The 21858-nt window shown below is 37.3% G+C and overlaps 1 protein-coding gene and 1 non-coding gene across 3 annotated transcripts in view; one reads left to right on the forward strand and one right to left on the reverse strand.

The window, feature by feature from the left end:
* The window catches only part of SPATA6 (spermatogenesis associated 6), a 183450-nt gene extending 162772 nt beyond the window's left edge, over positions 1 to 20678 (forward strand). For both annotated transcript variants that reach the window (XM_019957509.2, XM_019957510.2), the window contains exon 13: positions 3849 to 20678. In XM_019957509.2, the coding sequence (XP_019813068.1) occupies positions 3849 to 4029 (181 nt within the window). In that variant the 3' untranslated portion in view covers positions 4030 to 20678. The remainder of the gene's footprint in view (positions 1 to 3848) is intronic.
* TRNAT-AGU (transfer RNA threonine (anticodon AGU)) lies at positions 11197 to 11270 on the reverse strand. The gene has a single exon. It is a non-coding gene; the product is annotated as a tRNA-Thr (tRNA).
* Positions 20679 to 21858: the final 1180 nt, after the last annotated feature.

The following is a 21858-nucleotide window of genomic DNA, read 5'->3' on the forward strand; positions in this document are numbered from 1 at the left end:
GCTGCATTTAATAAAATAGCAATTTTATCCTGCTTTGAAGATAACCATTTTATGTTACATAACACTGATGCTATGCTTTGTAGAGTAGGAACTTTGAGTGCTTTGAATGAATGAATGCTGGAGATACTCTTAGTAAAATACAGAAGTGTGGTCTTTAAAAGCCTATTACTATAATAAGATGTTTTAGTGTTGCTTACCCATTTTAAGCTTATTAATGTTCTCGGTAATGGAAAATTAGAATTGACTCAATATGTTCACAATCTATTAGTTAGATAGCCAGTGCTTCTATGTCTAGAAGTAAATGTTGCTTTTAAGATTCTGCTGTTCTTTGTTTGCACCTATCCATGGGCTATATTAGGACCTGTTTTGCAAACATCTCTACTTTGCAATTCAGACTTACAGGATGAGCCAATTCCCAATTCTTTCCAGAGAACCACAATACTGTCTAAAGTTTTACAATTTTAAAAAGAAATATCTCCCTGTCAAAATCTTCAGGATTTTTAAAGCGTTTTAGGATATCTGTTTTGACCACTTCAGCTCTTTTTTTACAGAAACTCTCCAGGTTCACAGTTGCTTCTGAAAAGGTTATTGGACTTTATTTATTCATTGCAAGCCATTGAGATAGCATTGATATTTTAAAGCAGCTTTGTGATATGAAAAAAAGTATTGTCTAATAATACCAAAGCAGTAGCAAATCTATGCCTGATGGCATTAAATATAATAATTTATGATAGAGATTAGGAATTAGATTTACAATATCAGAAAAACCTACACAATGATTTTCAAAGTTAATGTCCCTACTATTGCTTACTTTTCTGAGATTTGGGTAGTGGCTTAATAGAAATTCGAATTTGTGTTGAGTAGGTTTATTGTGGTAGAACTAGCCTGGCAAAATACAGAGTTCAGAAAAGGACATTATTATGCAGTAAAGTTGATGACTATGGACAACAGGGACATAAAGTACAGATCTGTGCTTTGTGAATATTAATTAGTGCATGACTTGATGTAAAACAAAACACAGCAACAAATAAAGCAAATACAATCCAATGAAAAAAAGATAACATATGGGGACTCCTAAAGTATTATGAGGGCTTTCCAATGTGGAGAATTCTTAAAGAGGTGGAACTACCAGACCACCTTCCCTGCCTCCTGAGAAATCTGTATGCAGGTCAAGAAGCAGCATTTAGAACTGGACATGGAACAGTGGTTCCAGATTGGGAAAAAAGTACATCAAGGCTGTATATTGTCACTCTGCTTGTTTAACTTCTATGTGGAGTACATCATGTGAAATGCCATGCTGGATGAAGCACAAGCTGGAATCAAGACTGCCTGGAGAAATATCAGTAACCTCAGATATGCAGATGACACCACCCTTATGGCAGAAAGCAAAGAGGAACTAAAGAGCCTCTTAATGAAAGTGAAAGAGGAGAGTGAAAAGCTGGCTGAAAACTCAACATTCAGAAAACTAAGATCATGGCATCTTGTCCCATCACTTCACGGCAAATAGATGGGGAAACAATGGAAACAGTGAGAGACTTTATTTTCTTGGACTCCAAAATCACTGCAGATGGTGACCACTGCCATGAAATTAAGATACTTGGTCCTTGGAAGAAAAGCTATGACCAACCTAGACAACGTATTAAAAAGCAGAGACATTACTTTGCCAACAAAGATCCATCTAGTCAAAGCTGTAGTTGTTCCAGTAGTCATGTAAGGATGTGAGAGTTGGACCATTAAGAAAGCTGAGTGCTGAAGAACTGATGCTTTTGAACTGTGGTGTTGAAGAAGACTCTTGAGAGTCCCTTGGAAATCAGTCAATCCTAAAGGAAATCCTAAAGGAAATCTGTCCTGAATATTCCTTGGAAGGACAGATGCTGAAGCTGAAACTCCAATACTTTGGCCCCCTGATGCGAAGAACTGACTCCCTGGAAAAGACCCTGTGCTGGGAAAGATTGAAGGCAGGAGGAGAAGGGACCGACAGAGGATGAGATGGTTAGATGGCATCACCATCTTGATGGACATGAGTTTGAGCAAGCTCCGGGAGGTGGTGAAGGACAGGGAAGCCTGGCATGCTGCAGTCCATGGGGTCACAAAGAGTCGGACACAACTGAGCAACTGAACTGAACTGAAAGTAGTATGAGGGAACAGAGGCAAACGTGGGGCCTTAGACTTGTAGAATGTTTGCAGAGGTACAGAGTATATGCAAAAATATTCTATTAATGTGTTTATGTATGTGATTTCTTTACCATTTGACTCAAAATGTACAAAAAACTGTTTTGAGTGACTGTTTTTAGGCAGGAGTTTGGATTGTGAGAAACTGTATGAAAGAACTTGTATTCATTTGGCTAGACTGTTTCTGAAGCTAAGCTAATGAAAGGTGGAAACTATATGAAAGCAATAGCATTGCAGACTTGGCTAAGGCCTTTTGAAATATTTTAAAGATTATACTAACATTATTTAAAATTGTGTTAATTACCTCTCTGAAACTGAATGGACAAAGTAAAAGTAAGGTTAATCATGTTATCATTTTCAAAATTTTCCAGTGTGAAAGAGGTGGTACCAGGTGTAAAGAAAGTTTGATAAAATCTAGTAAGATTGCTGGAATATATGAGGTAGATTCCCATTTTAGCAAAGCCATCAGGAGATAGAGACACCTATTAACACGATTTACAGAAGTGAATTTTTTAATGCTATTATAAAATATGTCAGCCGTAACAGAGGTATATACTTAAGACTTGTGTGTCCTAAATAGCAACAGCAATAAAAGGAGTGCCCATTTACTTATCATCCAACTTAAGAAATAGAACATAACCTTATGCCGCTAACAAGTCGCACCTCTTTCCATAGAAATAACTGCTATTGTGATTTTTCTTTTTTCTTTATAGTTATACCACACATGTATCTACCCTTAAGCAATGAATTATTTAATTTTCCTTGTTTTAAACTATTCTACACAAATGTAATTTTAACTGTTTATTGTTTGAAGTTTTCTTTTTTGCACTGAATTAATTTTTCAGTTTCACCTATGTTGATGCATGTAGCCGTAGATCTTTAATTTTCCCTGCTGCATATTATACCACTGTATGCACTCACCACAGCTCAGTTTTTTGTTCCAACATAAACAGATATTTAGATTGCTTGCAGTTTTTAGTTCTATTACAAAGCGTGTGATTATGAACATGTTGGCACATATCTTCTGGTGCACACATGTGAGGATTTTGCTGGGATACTTAGGAGCCAGGGGGTTGGCTAGAGTTGTGTATGTAACCTTACTGAGTCATGCCAAACGGTTTTGCAAAGTGTATAAGTGTTCTCATTATTTTACATCCTCATCGACACTGTGTCAGGCTCTAAGGGTACGGCAGGCTCTAAGCCACTTTGTGCCTTTTTTCATGACCACTTTTATTGTGTTCATGTGGCAGATTGACTCCAGGTGAAACAGCAAATTCTTTTTATAGATATCCAGCTTCAAGAGTTCTTGTTTCACAGTTCACAAGTACTGTAAAATCATGAGACTGATAAGTCAGGGAAGAAATTGTTTTCTGTGGATTGAGATTCCAAATAGATGAATAAAATATTTGTAACCTTTTATAGCAAGAACATAACAGTTTTACATGGCACATCTAACATGCCTGAGAGGTCTTATCTATAATAAGTACTTAATTTATTGAAGTGGGTTCATTATTTGTTTAAAAAATAAACTTAGCCTTTTAAAAAGTCAGTATTTCTTTCTAACAAATAAAAAAGTGTTATCAAGCCTATAAAGTTCTTAGTAAATATTTAATTTTTATATCCCACCTCTCATTTTGCTTCACTATTGTTTTAATCGTTTATATCCTTTTCTATAGCTCATTTCAACGGCCACGTGGCACCCTCCATTTGGATGATGGTGAATACTGGTCCAACAGGGCAGCCTCTTACAAAGGAAAATCCCACCGACCCATCTTTGAGAACAGCATGGACAAGATATACAGGAACTTATACAAAAAGGCCTGTAGTTCTGTTTCTCATACACAGGAAAGCTTCTGAGATCAGCCGCGATAAACTGTATGAGTGTCCTTGTCAACTTCTCAATGAAAACGTTTGATGTGATCAATACCTGTACTCTTTTATTTTTTTTAATCAGGTGGTTCTAATTGAGCACAGTAGTTAGACTTTAAGTTTATTATTTCAAATGATAAAGTATCATGGGCAAGCCTTCTTTTTCCAATCACAGTAGAGAGTGCTATATTCCCACAGTTCTGCAACACAGTCAAAACCTCCATTCTGATTACGAGAAGGCTGTCCTGTCACATGTCTCTCATGTCACCAGCTACAAATCCAAGAACATATTCTCTCTAAAAATGCTCTTCTGCCTTCATCACCTTGTAATTTTCTTTCCATTTGCTCGACCGGTTATCTTGTCTGACTAAGATTATTTTTATTATTAACTTTCATTTCTTGGTCATAGGCAAAAAAACATATACAGAGATGAATTTACCAGGAGTTTAAACTCTATTTTAACTAGTATTTTCTACTGTTTGCTCCCTAAGAAAAGGCTATTAATGTCTTAGCTCCTAAGATATAGTTTTCTTTTTAAAGTTTCTATAATCCTTTACTCCCTCTTCTCTAAAAGAGCTAGCTAAGTTACCTAAAATGCCTAACAGATAGCGAGAAATAGGAATGGCCAAATGTGACCCCAGATATGAATAACTGATTTTTAAAGATAGATTTTTTTTTTTGCATTGTTTTTTCCTAGAGTCAAAACTTTTGGTGGAACCAGAATCAGAAAATAGCCTTTGTTAAAAAGCTTGTAAAAACTCATAAAGAATAAGGGATTTATGTTGTAATTTAATCTCTTTAGAGTATTCATAGGTATCAAATAGCCCGTGAAAGTAGCAACCTTACTTTAAAAAAAAAAAAAAAAAACCTGGGAACCATAAAGGGGAGGAAATATTAGAGCATAACTCTTTGTACTCAAAAGTTGTTGGTTGATAAAATTAGCTTCTTCCCCCTCTCCCCTCTACCCTGGCTCCAAACACATCTGAGGACAGTTAGGCTTTGAAGATACAAAGAAATCAGTTACCTTATATTTATTAGAGAGAGTAGAAGAAATGCAGAGAATAGGAAATGATAAACTTGACTTACAAACTTTAAGAGTTGACTACAAGATAATGTTTTCTCATTGATTCCATCTTTGGTTAATTTTATAGTTATGATCTTAAAATACTTGAGTTGAACTCTATTTAAGTTGGAATTGGTATGTAAATTGGGCGATTTATTTTTCTAATTGGAGAAAGTACATAATACCTGTTATCTAATAATAAGACTTTTCAGCTTCATGTTGATTGTTTTATCTGTGGCAATCTGCAATGTATTGGAAGCACATCAGAGACAGGAGCCAGGTATCCTAGGCTACAGATCTCTGGTCTTGGTTTCCTCAGTTATCAGTGGAGGGAACGGAATAGGTCAGCATTTCCTGAACTGTGTTTGTAGACTGCTGTTCTAAGAGATGGCTTTAGGAATGTAGATACAAGTATTTTCATTGGTCATGTAAGTTTAGGAAAAATCTGTGTACCACTCAAACTTAGAGAGTCATGGGTAAGATGACAGGAATAAAAAGGGGTTGCTAGTAATACTGAAAAAAACAGTGGCAAATTGTTCAGGCAAACTACATATGGTCACCTTAGTAAAAACATTAGCATGTTTGAGGCTGTAAGAAATCCTGGCATAAACATGCTTCGCTCTAGCATCTAATAGAAAGTCTGATACATACTTGGTGCTCATTAAATATTTATTGATTAACCCAGACTTTCCTAAACTAAATTGAGTGTGTAACAGTGTTTGCTGTTATGGTTATCTTTCCCCTCCCATTCCTCTCCCCCAACTCCCAAGACTTCCTCTGAAATGCCATCTGCAGACACATGTTGACAGAGTCAGGAAAATACTGGACTCCACAATCACTCAGCTACCCTCTGGTTGTAAGTTTTCTGATGATTTTTTGTATAAGTTTTTGAAGGTCAGCATTGAATGATGGTTTTTTAAAAAATCATACATCAATAAAACTTAATATCTTTTCCTCCTTGATGGAAACAAATGAAAAATTCCCCTATTTAAAAGTGGCTTCTTGGTGTGCTACATGCCTTCAGTCATGTCTGACTCTTTGAGACCCTACAGACTGCAGCTCACCAGGCTTCTCTGTCCATAGGATTCTCCAGGCAAGAATACTAGAGTGGGTTGCCATGGCCTCCTCCAGGGGATCTTCCTGACCCAGGGAATGAACCTGAGCCTCCTGTCTACTGCATTGGAAGGCAGGTTCTTTACCACTAGCGCCACCTGGGAAGATCAGTGAAGTGAAGTGAAAGTCACTCAGTCATGTCCGACTCTTTGTGACCCCATGGACTGTATGATGCCTGGAATTCTCCAGGCCAGAATACTGGAGTGTGGGTAGCCTTTCCCTTCTCCAGGAATTGAGCCCAGGTCTTCCGCACTGCAGGCAGATTCTTTACCAGCTGAGCCACAAGGGAAGCCCAGGCTCCTTGGTAAAAAGAGCAAATATGAACTTTAAAGAAAATATTTGCTATCATAGAAAATTTCCTGAGTGAGTAAGTACAAAAAAAATATATATATATATATTACTTTGCACCTATATTTGCCATTATCATACAAAGGCCACCAAAAAATGGGTCTCAAAGGGGAACTTTAGAAAATATTTAAGAGACATTTTCCTCTGAATTAAATTTGACATCTCCCTGAAGGATCAAATATAAATTTCCACATACTTAACATCTTTGCTAAGTGTCTATTTCCGTTCCCTTGAGGAAAGAGTAGTCTTTGTTGTTTTCCCTAACTATTATGATGAATTCTTATGTTGTATTATCTTTCAAGAGTAAAACCTCTAAGTACTAATAGCTGCCTTTTCTCATTGAAAGAAGCAGAAAGATGCCATAGTTTATTCTCTTAACCCCCTTTTTAATATTTCCTACAATCTAGCAATAGTTATTAGACAATATGAAAGATAAATTGGTCTGTCTCCTTCTTTTTAATGTAATTTTTCTCTTAAAAAAATCCTAGGAATTTCAGGAAGGAAAATGTTAATTCAGCTAAGGAAAAAATTAAATCATTGGACTGAGAGTGTGTCTTCCCTGGTTTCACTACTAGTTATATAACCTTGTTTAAGTCATCTATCCTTCTTAGACCTCGGTTTTCTTTCCTATATTGAGGAAGAGGTTAATTTAGAATGATCTTTTAATGTTCCAACATTTTTACAATTGTGTAATTGATCGATGTAGATCAGGAAGTTTTCGGCAGCAGAGTTGTATTCTGATTTCAAAGATTAAGCCCTTGATTAAAAATCTGGACCAAAAGGAGAGAATTCTCATTATTGTGCTCATTCCTAATAATGGCTTTTCTGAGATAGTTCATATGCTATAAAATTCACCCTTTAAAAGTATACAGTTGAGTGGTTTTCAGTATAGTCACAGAGGTGTGCAACTGTAACCACTAGCTAATTATAAATATTTCATCACCCCAGAAAGAATCCTGTATCCATTAGCAATTGCTCCCCATGCCTTTTTTCCCTTGTCACAACTCGTACTGATCTGCTTTCTGTTTCTATGCCTACTCTGGACATTTAGACATTTCATATACATGGGATTATATAATATGTGAGTTTTTTTGTCTGGCTTCTTTCATCTAGCATAATGTTTTCAGGACTCATACCTGTTGTAACATGTGTCGGTACTTTATTTCTTTTTATTGCTAAAAAATAATCTATTATATGCATATATCTTATTTTGTTTATCTATTCAGTTGGTGGGCATTTTCATTGCTTTCACTTTGGGGATATTATGAAAAATGCTGGTACTATGAACATTTGTGAAGTTTGTGATGGGTATATGTTTTTATTTTCCTTGAATATACACCTAAGAGTAGAATTGTTGGGTCATATGGAAACTCTTTGTTTAACATTTTGAAGAATTGCTTTCCAAAGTGACTCAATCATTTTACAACTATTATGTTTATTTTTATGTTATCTTAGAAACTTAGGCTAGTTACACATTCAACCACTCATTCACCCATTTATCACATATTTATTGAGCACTGTGTTAGATATAGAGTATAAAATTTTTAAATGTATCTTCCCATAAGCACAAAGAATCTATTGAGAGAGACAAAACAATATATTCCAGCATTTATAGTGGTTTGGTAACTTCTGTGATAAAATAATACAAGAATGAGCATAGAGTATGCTAGCTTGATGCAACAGAACTTGTAAAAGCATGAAAATGGGAGAGAAAATGATTGTTCAGAAAACTCCAAATGCTGTTAACTAGAGATTGTGTACAAGATTGCAAAAACTTTGATGGGATATGATGAATGCTAAAATGGACCACAAAGAGAACCACAGGCTTGGAGCTGCATTAAATGAGGCAGCCTTTTAGCTGGACACTGGAAGATGGGAAGGACTTCTGTGAACAGGAAACCAAGATGGGATATACTCAATATTGATCAGTTTTTACGAGGGTGGAGGCGAGATTGAGGAAAATGTCCAGAAATCAGTTAAAGATATAAAACTTGGGAGAACTCAAGAATTGAAAATGGATTTTTGAAGTCAGATCAAAATAAACAAAAAACCTATGTTGCTCTTGTCCTAATTTGTATGTGACCATAATAAGCACCTTGAGAGTAGCGGACCCCAAGCAATTGTGCTTTTTACTTATTATTGAGGCCCTGGTGGGAGAAAGTTAGTTTGAGGAACACCCTTTTAGAAATTAAGAAAGATATTGTCCTCCCAATCCCAGATTATCTAACTAGCTAGAAATTTATTTACAAAAATGAAAAAGGAGAGAAACTCAATTTTTTGTTGTTGGGGTTATGAGAGTATTATTTATCTCTGAATGATATACTTTGAGTTTAATTATGTGAAGATCCTTAGACAACCAGAATTTGTGAGTATTCATCCATTTAACAAATGTTATTGAAGGTCTAATGTCCAGAGATAAACAAAAACCTAGTTCCTGACCCAAGTTCATAGGCGGAAAAACTGACATTTACTTATTACAATGAAAGAAGTACTATAATAGATGATAAGGTTTGCAAGTATTTTCTCTCATCCCATTGATTGTCTTTTTGTTGTTGATTGTTTCCTTTGCACTGAAGAACCTTTCTATGTGGTTCTATGTGACGTGGTTCCACTTTGTCTATTTTTACTTTCATTGCTTTTGCTTTCAGTGTCATATCTAAGAAATCATTGCCAAGACCAATGTCAAGATTTCCCCCTATATTTTCTATTAGGAGTTTTACAATTTCAGGTCTTATGTTTAAATCTTTAATCCACTTTGACTTGATTTTTATGTATAATGTAAGTTAAGGGTTTGATTTCTTCTTTCTTTTTTTTTTTTTTTGCATGTGGATATATAATTTTCCTAATCATTTGTTGAAGAGACTGGTTTTCCCCCTTTGTATGTTCTTGACTCCCTTTCAAAGATCAGTTGACTCTGTGTGTGTTACTTTATTTCTGGGCTGTCTATTCTGTTCCACTGCTCTTTTTCTGTCTTTATCCCAGTACCATACTGTTTTAATTGCTGTGGGTTTATAGTTTAGCTTGAAATCAGGAGTATGATGTCTCCAGCTTTTTTGCTCTTTTTTAAGATCACTTTGGTTATTCTGAGTCTTTGGTGGTTCTATACGATTTTATGATTTTTTTTTTTCTATTTCTGTAAAAAATGTCATTGGGATTTTGATGGGCTTAATAGGAAATCTGTATATCACTTTGGGAAGTGGACATTTTAACCAACCACATGATAATCACACACACACACACAAACGTGTAAAGAAGACACACAAAATTAAAAAAGAAAAGAATTAAAGAATCTTACTACAAAAAATCAACAAGGCACAAAGGAAGATCACAAGAGAGGAATAGAGGGACAAAATAGAAAACAGAAAACAGCAAAATGGCAAAAGCAAATCCTTGCCTATCAATGATTGCCTTAAGTGTAAATGGATTAAGCTCTCCGAAAGACACAGAGTGGCTGAATGGATAATAAAGCAAGACCCAACTATATGCTATCTACAAGAGACTCTCTTTATATTAAAGGACACACATAGGCTAAAAGTGGAGGAGTGGCAAAATAGTATTCCATGCAAATATTAAACAAGAGAGCACAGGTGCCTATAGTATTATCAGGAAAAAAATAGACTTTAAGTCTGTCACAAGCATCACTACATTTCTGTTGCAGTTTAAGTTTTTAAAAGTTTAATCTTTGGAGTTTATGATATAGTTCAGAAATGAGAGGAAACCTTTAATGCCTTTGAACACTGTAATAGATTTAGAGACTTATTTTCATCAGTGAAACACATGCTTCACTGGAGTTTTTTTGTGTGTGTTTGTTTTTCAGTAAAATTAGTGATATATGCAAACAAAATGTTGAAAGATTTATGTACATACATTTCCAGTAACGTCTATTTCTAGGAGGTTGACAACAACACTGAATAATAGAAAAAGTGCTTTCTTCACAACTTTTCTGAACCTCTTTTTTTAGCCTGTGAAATAAGATATTGATAAACATTGCCCTCCATTCCTCATAAAAGTATTAGGATTAAGTAGGAACATAATGTGGACATTCTTTGACACATGTTAGGCACTATCCTAATTATTTTTTGGAAGTGATCTGGGAAAAGAAATTAACAATTTTAAAAATAATCCATCTGGCATAATAACAATACTGTTGGTTGCAAAGTTGAATGAACTTCAGATTTTGTTCTCTGTGTTTTCTTGTAACCTCTGTGCTGCTTAACTTTTCTGAACTTATTTCCTCATTTGTGAAGTGGAAGCTGTTTTTGTAGAGTTCATTTAACCAGTTAATGCATGTGAACTACCTCATACAAAACATGGCGCTCAATAAAGGGTAACTGTAGTAGCTGTGCTTCCAGGTCAGTATAGAGATAGTATTCTGATAGATCTTGAGGATCTGATTGGACAGAAAGTGGAATAAATGTAAAAAAATTTCAAAATTATTTCAGGACACAAGACCAAATCAGATTTCTTTCAGTATGGCTCTTAAGTTTACTAGTTATTTAGTTTATGTAGGTTGTATAATATTCATTTCAGTTCAGTCACTTAGTCGTGTCCGACTCTGTGACCCCATGGATCTCAGCACGCCAGTCTTCCCTGTCCTTCACCAACTTCCAGAGCCTAAATAGAACACCGGCAGGCCCCACTGGGGTTTGAACCCAGGATCTCCTATTTACTAGACAGGCGCTTTAACCAGCTAAGCCACGGAGCCTTTCTTAGCCTTGTATTCTATTCTGTGGTGCCATCTGAAGATATTAGACCTTAATTTTATTTTTTACAAAATGGGAATGATACCTACCTAAAATGGTTACTATGAAGAATATATTAGGTAAATGTTGCAAAGTGATTAGTATTATACCTAAAAAAATAGTAGATGCTTAAAGTAGACATCTTTTGCTTTCCCTTTCATTATTTTGTGTATAAATCCACCCAGGCATAGACCTTAACATCATTTATTTTTATTACTTAGAATCCTATTAACCTTGTATACATTGTGCACTTTGCTAGAGGTTTTACGTAGATTTTACAAGTGAAACTAAACACAGGACTTAGTCCTTGAGAGTATTGTCCACTTGAACTTTATATGTGGCTTCTCTCAGTTGTTTGAGGGCCTGTCCTATTAACCAGTTTTGATACTAGGAAGTTTATTTTGTCCTCTGTTTATTTTGGACTTAGCGCAGTTATGTTTTGCAAATTAACCTTATTCTTTTGATCTGGGGGATGTTAGAGGCAGAAGTTAAAATTGTTACTCAGTCACTAAGTCACGTCTGACTCTTTGGGACCCTGTGGACGGTAGCCTGCCAGGCTCCTCTGTCCTCCACTATGTCCCAGAGTCTGCTCAAATTCATGTCCATTGAGTCAGTGGCTCTATCTACCCATCTGGTGGTGGTGGTTTAGTTGCTATCGTGTCTGACTCTTGGGACCCCGTGGACGGTAGCCTGCCAGGCTCCTCTGCCCATGGGATTCTCCAGGCATGAATACTGGAGTGGGTTGCCATTTCCTTCTCCAGAGGATCTTCCCAACCCAGGGATTGACTCCTGAACCCAGATTCTTTACCAGCTGAGCTATGAGGGAAACCCCCATTTGGAAGTTAGAGTTAAATCTCCATAATTCAACAGAAGTAACCCTGGATCATCTCAGTCAGATAAACATCCCTGTAAGTCTTAAGAATTTGTTATGAATGTGATTGAGTAGTCACCTTTTTCAGAAAACTGTGCTGTTTGACACTAGTCACGGAAGTGTGTGTGTGTGCGCTTACTTACATACACACATGCACATAAAGCTGTAGACCCATCTCAGGTTGCTATGTAATTCTTTAGAAGTCTTAAATTTTAAAAATAGCAATTTCAAAAAATTCCTTTATAACTTAAGATAAATAAAATAAATTTTAAAGTGTTTGTTTTTGGAAATTGCTGATGAATGATTATATTTTAGCTGTTGCATCTTACTGCATATGAATTATTCATTGCTCAGAAAAATAGCCTAGTAATTAAATACACAGCCTCTGGAGTCACTCTTCTAGATTCTAGTTCCACTTCAGCCACCTAATAACTGTGTGAGCTTTGACAGGTTATCTGATTTCTTTGTGCCTAGTTTTCTCATCTATACAATGAAGATACTATTACCAATCCCATGGGATCATTGTGACTATTAAAGTAGTTAACATATAGAAAGTGCTTAAAGCAATGCCTTGCACATGGTAAGGACTGCATAAATATATGATTACTACAGTTATTGTTGTTATTGTTACACAGCTGACAGATTATCTACTGGACTTACCTATTACATGTATGTTTTCTGAAACAATTATTTAGTACAGCCCCCTCTTTATCCTGTTTATAGTAATATTCTGTTGCTAAATAAAATAATATACTTGAATGGAATCTACCACTCAACAGGAATAAGTTAAAAATATTTTGCATTATCCTGACTCTCCTTTGTGGCCCAGCAGTTGTTCACTTATTATACATTCCTACAGCTATATGGAATAAAGAATGTGTTTTGGCATAGAAACTGCATAATTTGGAGATATTTTTGTTGATAATCTTAAACTAAAACAGTCAAACTAATTTCAGTTCCACTGGAAACCCAGGGGGGTAATTGTTTTCTCCAAATGAGAGAGAACATGCCAGCTTTTGTGTTAGTAAGTATTTCCAAGTGTTTATGTGAGGAAAATGGAAGAAAAAGAACATTTTACTTCAGTGAATTTAATCCACCAAACTTTTAAAACCTTAGAAAAACTATTTCCACTAGACTTCTATGATAAGTAATAACTTGTATTTTGTATACCTATTACCATTTTCAAGCCCTTTAACATAAGTTATCTTTGTTGTATTTCTCCATAACATGTTCATAAATTAGGTAGGACAGGGTTATAATCTACAGTTTTACAAATTTGGGTTAAGTGTCTTGCACGTCACACAGTGGGGATATAAGTGGGTGTATAAGTGGCTCAGCAAGGACTTAAAACCAAATATTAGTATTTTCTCATAAATATCCTATTGAACTTTTCCTGCTATTGCTTGATATTCCTCTTAAATATTGGTTTTAATATTGGATTTTAAGAGGTGATACTTGGTTCTCGTTGATTGATAACATCTATATTTGGAGAAGGCTTAGTTTTCATCATTCAGACTCTTCAGTATGTTTGTGACTATCTCCAGCCATTTGTTTTTCCTTCTCTCTACCCAGGCCCTACATGTTGGCTAATTATTCCACTTACGAACACACCACCAGTCTATTGAAGAGCAAGGGAAGTTAAGCTAGCCAGCTTATAACTTATGAGGAGTTGTACTAGAAATGGTTAGTAGTAAAGAGTTCCATGACATTTAAAGAATTCAGTGATCTAGTTACTCCAAATAATTGGAAATTGTCATAATTTGAAAGTAACTTAAGTGTAGGATGCAAAGAGTATCTGAGACATACCTAACATTCCACTCATTAGTTGAAAGTGTGATTATGTAGCATCCAGGTCTAAAGCTGGTAAAGCTTTTCTGTTCCAGTTCAGTATTTCCAAATCCTGACTGATGAGAGTCACTCAGGAAGCAGTTAGAAAGTTTCCTCCTCTCAATCTCTGGAGATCCTGATACAATAAATTTAACTTATTAAAGAGTTTTTAAGAGTCTCTCTAGGTGATTGTGATGTTTGCCTAGGTGTTGCTGAACCATAAGGACTCTTTTGTTGACCATGATGGCTACTCCATTTCTTCTAAGGGATTCTTGCCCACAGTGGTAGATATAATGGTCATCTGAGTTAAATTCACCCATTCCAGTCCATTTTAGTTCACTGATTCCTAAAATGTCGACGTTCGCTCTTGTCATCTCCTGTTTGATCACTTCCAGTTTGCCTTGATTCATGGACCTAACATTCCAGGTTCCTATGCAATATTGCTCTTTACAGCATCGGACCTTGCTTCTATCACCAGTCACATCCACAACTGTGTGTTCTTTTTGCTTTGTCTCCATCTCTTCATTCTTTCTTGAGTTATTTCTCCACTGATCTCCAGTAGCGTATTGGGCACCTACAGACCCGGGGAGTTCATCTTTCAGTATCCTATCTTTTTGCCTTTTCATACTGTTCATGGGGTTCTCAAGGCAAGAATAATGAAGTGGTTTGCCATTTCCTTCTCCAGTGGACCACATTTTGTCAGAACTCTCCACCATGACCCGTCTGTCTTGGGTGGCCCTACACGGCATACATAGTTTAATCGAGTTAGACAAGGCTCTGGTTCATGTGATTAGATTGGTTAGTTTTCTGTGATTGTGGTTTTCAGTCTGTCTGTGCTCTGTTGGAGAAGGATAAGAGGCTTATGAAAGCTTCCTGATGGGATAGACTGACTGAGGGGAATACTGGGTCTTGTTCTGATGGGCGGGGCCATGCTCAGTAAATCTTTAATCCAATTTTCTTTTGATGAGTGGAGCTGTGTTCCCTCCCTGCTACTTATCTGGGGCCAAACTATGGTGGAGGTAATGAAGATAGTGGTGACCTCCCTCAAAAGATCCCATGCATGTACCCCTACAGTCCATGCCCCCAACCCTGCAGCAAGCCACCTGACCCATGCCTTCACTGGAGAATCCCAGACACCCATAGGCAGGTCTCCTGTGGGGTCACGGGTTTCATATCATGAACTCCTTATTGCCAAATTCAGACTTAAATTGAAGAAAGTAGGGAAACCACTAGACCATTCAGGTATGATCTAAATTAAATACCTAACAATTATACAGTGGAAGTGAGAAACAGATTTAAGGGACTAGATCTGATAGAGTGCCTGATGAACTAAGGATGGAGGTTCATGACATTGTACAGGAGACAGGGAGCAAGACCATCCCCAAGAAAAAGAAATGCAAAAAAGCAAAATGGCTGTCTGAGGAGGCCTTACAAATAGCCGTGAAAAGAAGAGAGCCAAAGGAGAAAAGGAAAGATATACCCCTTTGAATGCAGAGTTCCAAAGAATAGCAAGGATAAGAAAGCCTTCCTCAGCAATCAGTGCAAAGAAATAGAGGAAAACAATAGAGTGGGAAAGTCTAGAGATCTCTTCAAGAAAATTAGAGATACCAAGGGAACATTTCATGTAAAGATGGGCACAATAAAGGACAGAAATGGTATGCACCTAACAAAGGCAGAAGATATTAAGAAGAGGTGGCAAGAATACACAGAAGAGCTGTACAAAACACATCTTCACAACCCAGATAATCACGATGGTGTGATCACTCATCTAGAGCTAGACATCCTGGAATGTGAAGTCAAGTGGGCCTTAGAAAGCATCATTATGACACCACCCTTATGGCAGAAAGTGAAGAGGAACTAAAAAGCCACTTGATGAAAGTGAAAGTGGAGAGTGAAAAAGTTGACTTAAAGCTCAACATTCAGAAAATGAAGATCATGGCATCCGGTCCCATCACTTCATGGGAAATAGATGGGGAAACAGTGGAAACAGTGTCAGACTTTATTTTTCCAAAATCACTGCAGATGGTGACTGCAGCCATGAAATTAAAAGACGCTTACTCCTTGGAAGGAAAGTTATGACCAACCTAGATAGCATGTTCAAACGCAGAGACATTACTTTGCCAACAAAGGTCCGTCTAGTCAAGGCTACGGTTTTTCCAGTGGTCATGTATGGATGTGAGTTGGACTGTGAAGAAGGCTGAGTGCCGAAGAATTGATGCTTTTGAACTGTGATGTTGGAGAAGACTCCTGAGAGTCCCTGCACTGCAAGGAGATCCAACCAGTCCATTCTGAAGGAGATCAGCCTGGGATTTCTTTGGAAGGAATGATACTAAAGCTGAAACTCCAGTACTTTGGACGCCTCACGTGAAGAGTTGACTCATTGGAAAAGACTCTGATGCTAGGAGGGATTGGGGGCAGGAGGAGAAGGGGACGACAGAGGATGAGATAGCTGGATGGCATCACTGACTCGATGGACATGAGTCTGAGTGAACTCCGGCAGTTGGTGATGGACAGGGAGACCTGGTGTGCTGCAATTCATGGGGTCGCAAAGGGTTGAACATGACTGAGCAACTGATCTGATCTGATCTGATGGACAAAGCTAGTGGAGGTGATGGAATTCCAGTTGAGCTATTCCAAATCCTGAAAGATGATGCTGTAAAAGTGCTGCCCTCACTATGCCAGCAAATTTGGAAAACTCAGCAGTGGCCACAGGACTGGAAAAGGTCAGTTTTCATTCCAATCCCAAAGAAAGGCAATGCCAAAGAATGCTCAAACTACCACACAATTGCACTCATCTCACACACTAGCAAAGTAATGCTCAAAGTTCTCCAAGCCAGGCTTCAGCAATACGTGAACCATGAACTTCCAGATGTTCAAGCTGGTTTTAGAAAAGGCAGAGGAACCAGAGATCAAATTGCCAACATCTGCTGGACACCGAAAAAGCAAGAGAGTTCCAGAAAAAAATCTGTTTCTGCTTTCTAGACTATTCCAAAGCTTTTGACTGTGTGGATCACAACAAACTGGAACATTCTGAAAGAGATGGGAATACCAGACCACCTGACCTGCCTCTTGAGAAATCTGAATGCAGGTCAGAAAGCAACAGTTAGAACTGGACATGGAACAACAGACTGGTTCCAAATTGGGAAAGGAGTATGTCAAGGCTGTATATTGTCACCATGCTTATTTAACTTATATGCAGAGTACATCATGAGAAACACTGGGCTGGATGAAGCACAGCTGGAATCAAGATTGATGGGAGAAATATCAATAACCTCAAATATGCAGATGACACCACCCTTATGGCAGAAAGTGAAGAAGAACTAAAGAGCCTCTTGATGAAAGTGAAAGAGGAGAGTGAAAAAGTTGGCTTAAAGCTCAGCGTTCAGAAAACTAAGATCATGGCATCCAGTCCCATCACTTCATGGGAAATAGATGGGGAAACAGTGGAAACAGTGACAGACTTTATTTTGGGGGGGCTCCAAAGTCACTGCAAATGGTGACTGCAACCATGAAATTAAAAGATGCTTACTCCTTGAAAGGAAAGTTATGACCAACCTAGACAGCATATTAAAAAGCAGAGACATTACTTTGCCAACAAAGGTTCATCTAGCCAAGGCTATGGTTTTTCCAGTACTCATGTATGGATATGAGACTTGGACTATAAAGAAAGCTGAGCACCGAGGAATTGATGCTTTTGAACTGTGGTGTCGGATAAGACTCTTGAGAGTCCCTTGGACTGCAAGGAAATCCAACCAGTCCGTCCTAAAGGAAATCAGTCCTGAGTGTTCATTGGAAGGGCTGATGCTGAATGGAAACTCCAATACTTTGGCTACCTGATGTGAAGAAGTGACTCATGTGAAAATATCCTGATGCTGGGAAAGATTGAAGGTGGGAGGAGAAGGAGACGACAGAGGATGAGATGGTTGGATGGCCTCAGCTACTCAAAGGACATGAGTTTGAGTAAGCTCCATGCGTTGATGATTGACAGGGAGGCCTGGCATGCTGTAGTCCATGGGGTTGCAAAGAGTCGGACATGACTGGGTGACTAAACTGAACTGAACTGAATCCTGACCTCTCAAACATACATACAGTGAGTTGTAAAATGTTGTAAATGTATGTGAGTGATATTTGGGTCGGTGTATGGAAAAGGAAGGTGTATGGAAGAGGAAGCAACCACTTCCTTAATGAGTGAAGGAAGACATCACAAAGGAATCAGTCTTTCACCTTGGTCTTAGTGGATGATTTTCTCAGAAGAGGAGAGGCTGGGCATCAGAGGTTTTGTGGACATGAAAGAGGCACAGCATCTTCAGGGAACTGCAGTTCAGTGTGGTTAGAGTACAGGGGTGTATGGTGAAATGGGGGTATGTTGACATTATATTAAGGTCCTTCTTCATATGCCTTACTATAGAATTTGAATTCTGTCCTCAGACCCCCAAAAGTTTTAGGGACTCATGTAATACCATTTCATTCTCATAGTATCATTTGCGAATATACTTGACATCCCAAAGTCATATTATGATCCAAGGCAAGAGTTGTGTAGTCTGTTTCTCCAGCCATTTGTTCATCCTTCTGCATATTTATTGAACATTTGCATGTCAAAACACTTTGGATAATGTAAAAATTACTTACTTATTAAATTGTTCTCATTGAATTTTCACTCTAATTTAGCAGATGACATACTTCTTGTTGTCATTCAGTCGCTAAGTCATGTCTGATCCCATGGACTGAAGCACACGAGGCTTCCTTGTCCTTCACTATCTTCCTGAGTTTGCTCAGATTCATGTCCATTGAGTTGGTGATGCTATCTAACCATCTCATCCTCTGCCGCCCTCTTCTCCTTTTGCCTTCAGTCTTTCCTAGCATCAGGGTCTTCTCCAATGAGTTGACTCTTCACATCAGGTAGCCCAAAAGACTGGAACTTCAGCTTCAGCATCAGTTCTTCCAATGAATATTCAGGGTTGATTTCCTTTACAATTGACTGGCTTGATCTCCTTGCAGTCTAAGGGACCCTGAAGAGTCTCCTCCAGCACCATAAATTAAAGGCATTAGTTCTTCAGTGCTCAGCCTTCTTTATGGTTCAACTCTCACATCCATACATGACTACTGGAAAAACGATAGCTTTGACTATATGGACTTTTGTCAGCAAAGTAATATCTTTGCTTTTTAATTTATTCTTGTAGTAAGTATCAAAAATCTAGTAAGAGATAAGAATCTATAATTGCTGAAGAGTCAGTGAGTAGTAAAGGTTCAAAAAATGGAGAGAACTAGTCACTTGTCTGAAAAGGCTCTATGAATACAGAGGAATCCAGTCTGCAGCATGGGTTGGTTAGAATAGGTGGGAAAAGAGAAAAGTACTTTTAAGTGGAAAAAAATTGAACAATGCATAAAGATGTGGAAGTGTTTGTGAAGTGTGTTCGTGGATCGCAAGTTGATTGGTTGCCTGGAGCTAGAGTTTCACATAGGGAAGGAGCATTGACAATAAATAAATATGGCTTTGAAATGAAACCTTCAGAGAACCTCATAAGAAATGCTATTCCTGAATTTACTTTTGATCCATCTTAAAGATCTCACATAAAGCTCAAACCCCAGCTGAACTTAAAAAAATAAATATTTTGTACAGAAGAGTAATTCCTGGCATTAAGATACTTTCAAACACTAAAATCATTGCCAGAGATTTTCCAGCTTAACGTCAAGCTGTTTAAATGCATTGGGAAGAGCTTTAGATAGCTTTTTGTTTGGTTTAGACTTTTTTTCCAAGGAAAAGGTAGAAAAGTATAGCCATTGGCCCTGTGTACACACAGAGCATAATTTTCATGTCTTCATCTGCTAAATGTCTGTGTTTCATTCATTGTTTGCCCATAGCCGGTGAACTTTAGGGATAATTCCTTCCTGTCTTGGACCCAGAGCAGAACCATATAGACAAGGTCCACAAGTCAGACATCAAAGATTAATATAAGAACATTTTCTAATAAACTTAGAGTCATTGTTTTTATATCACTTTTTCTAGGAAAATATTTCTAGAAATATTTTTAATTGGATTTTTCAAATGTTATTTTCTGATTTTAAAAAGATACATAAAAATTGGAAGACTTATAAAGTACTCATGTGAAAGTAAAAATGAGATAACTTGTAATATTTTGTACATTTTACTGGCAATATTCTATGTATTTCTACAGTCATTTGTTTTTACAAACAAATTTTGTACCTTTCTATTTTAATGGTAACACATACGCATTTCTTCATTTTTCTAAAGTGGTGCATAAATGTATTTTAATGACTATTTAATAATGCACTGATATACTCTGAGTTGATTTAATCATTGCTCTGTGGCTGCACACTTAGGTCGTTTCCCAAGTCTGTGTTTCTGTTATGTATTTAAACCAGGGAGAAACGTGTCTGCACCAAAGGTGGGTTATATGATCTACTTACGCAGTGTGCAAGCAGCAAATGGGTGACAGAAGGATTGTTCTTCCTTTCTTGTTTGTTTGTACCAGAATCCTCTATTGTTTACATACATTTTAGCCTCTTGTGTCATTTCCAGAAGCTTTATTTTTCTCACTTACTTTTTGGTTTGGATAAGATTTAAATATAAAAATCCATCTGTGAAGCATATTGTATATTCACATTGAAGGCTAAAAAACCATTTTTAATTAAAACTTTTTTCAGCACTCGTGGTTCACTTTGTCCTGTTTTTATTATGAAACACTCCAGCTTTCTTTCTAAAACACATATGTCTTGTACATTTCAAGATGTTCCTTGTTGCTCATGCAGAACTAGTTTCTTTATGCTGTCAAGCTCACGCCATATGGTCTGGCTGTTCATTTTGCTTCCCTTTCTGGCATTTGTGTGGGCAGCATCTTGCATGTAATGCAAGTTAATTTCATTCCCATCTCTCTCAGAAAACTTGTCAGAAGGTAAACCAGCAAACTGGAAACACTGAATGATTCTTTGAGGTGTTAGGTTATACATGATGATAAAGGATATAGCCTTGAGTTCCTAATGTTTGTAAGATTGAAAATGTGTCCAGTGAGATCTGAAGTCTGGCCAGATGTGAGTAATTATAATTAAGATACTATTGGTGCTTTTTGACATTGAAAATTACGTTTGCTGCAGGTCATTTGTAGAGATGTAGATGGACCTAGAGTCTGTCATACAGACTGAAATGTCAGAAAGCAAAAAATCAATATTGTAAATTAACATATATGTGGAATCTAGAAAAATGGTATATGTGAACCTATTTGCAGGGCAGGAATAGACATGCAGACATAGAGAATGGGCATATGGGGAGTGGGGAGTGGGGCAAATTGGGAGATTAGGATTGACATATATACACTGCCATGTGTAAAGTAGATCGCTAGTGGGAAGCTGCTGCATAGCATAGGGAGCTCAGCTCGGTGCTCTATAATGACCTCCATGTGTAAGATGGGGGTAGGGGTTGGAGGGAGGCCCAAGAGGGAGGGGATACATGTATATGGGTATACATATAACTGATGCACTTTGTTGTACAGAAGAAACTAACACAACGTTGTGAAGCAATTATACTCCAATAAAAAAAGAAAAAAGGTACTACTGGTGCTACTTGGCAATAGCACCCATTATATAAACTGCAGTTCTTTAGTATTGATTTTTAAACTAAATGTGAAGAGGGAGGGAAGGGGAAAGGAAGCATAAAAATCAGGTTACTTTTCAGCCACACACCATCCTGCTCCCATCTGAAAGTCTGTTTGCAGGATTGTCCACACCATGTAGGTGGTTTTGAGATGACTGGTGTTGCACTTCAGGTTAGGTGTAGTCAGAGATGAACTAATTTAAAAAGCAGTGACATATCAAGTTGAGTCTGAATTGAGAAAGGG

This window comes from Bos indicus, chromosome 3, assembly GCF_029378745.1.
Source record: "Bos indicus isolate NIAB-ARS_2022 breed Sahiwal x Tharparkar chromosome 3, NIAB-ARS_B.indTharparkar_mat_pri_1.0, whole genome shotgun sequence".
Taxonomy (NCBI): Eukaryota; Metazoa; Chordata; class Mammalia; order Artiodactyla; family Bovidae; genus Bos; species Bos indicus.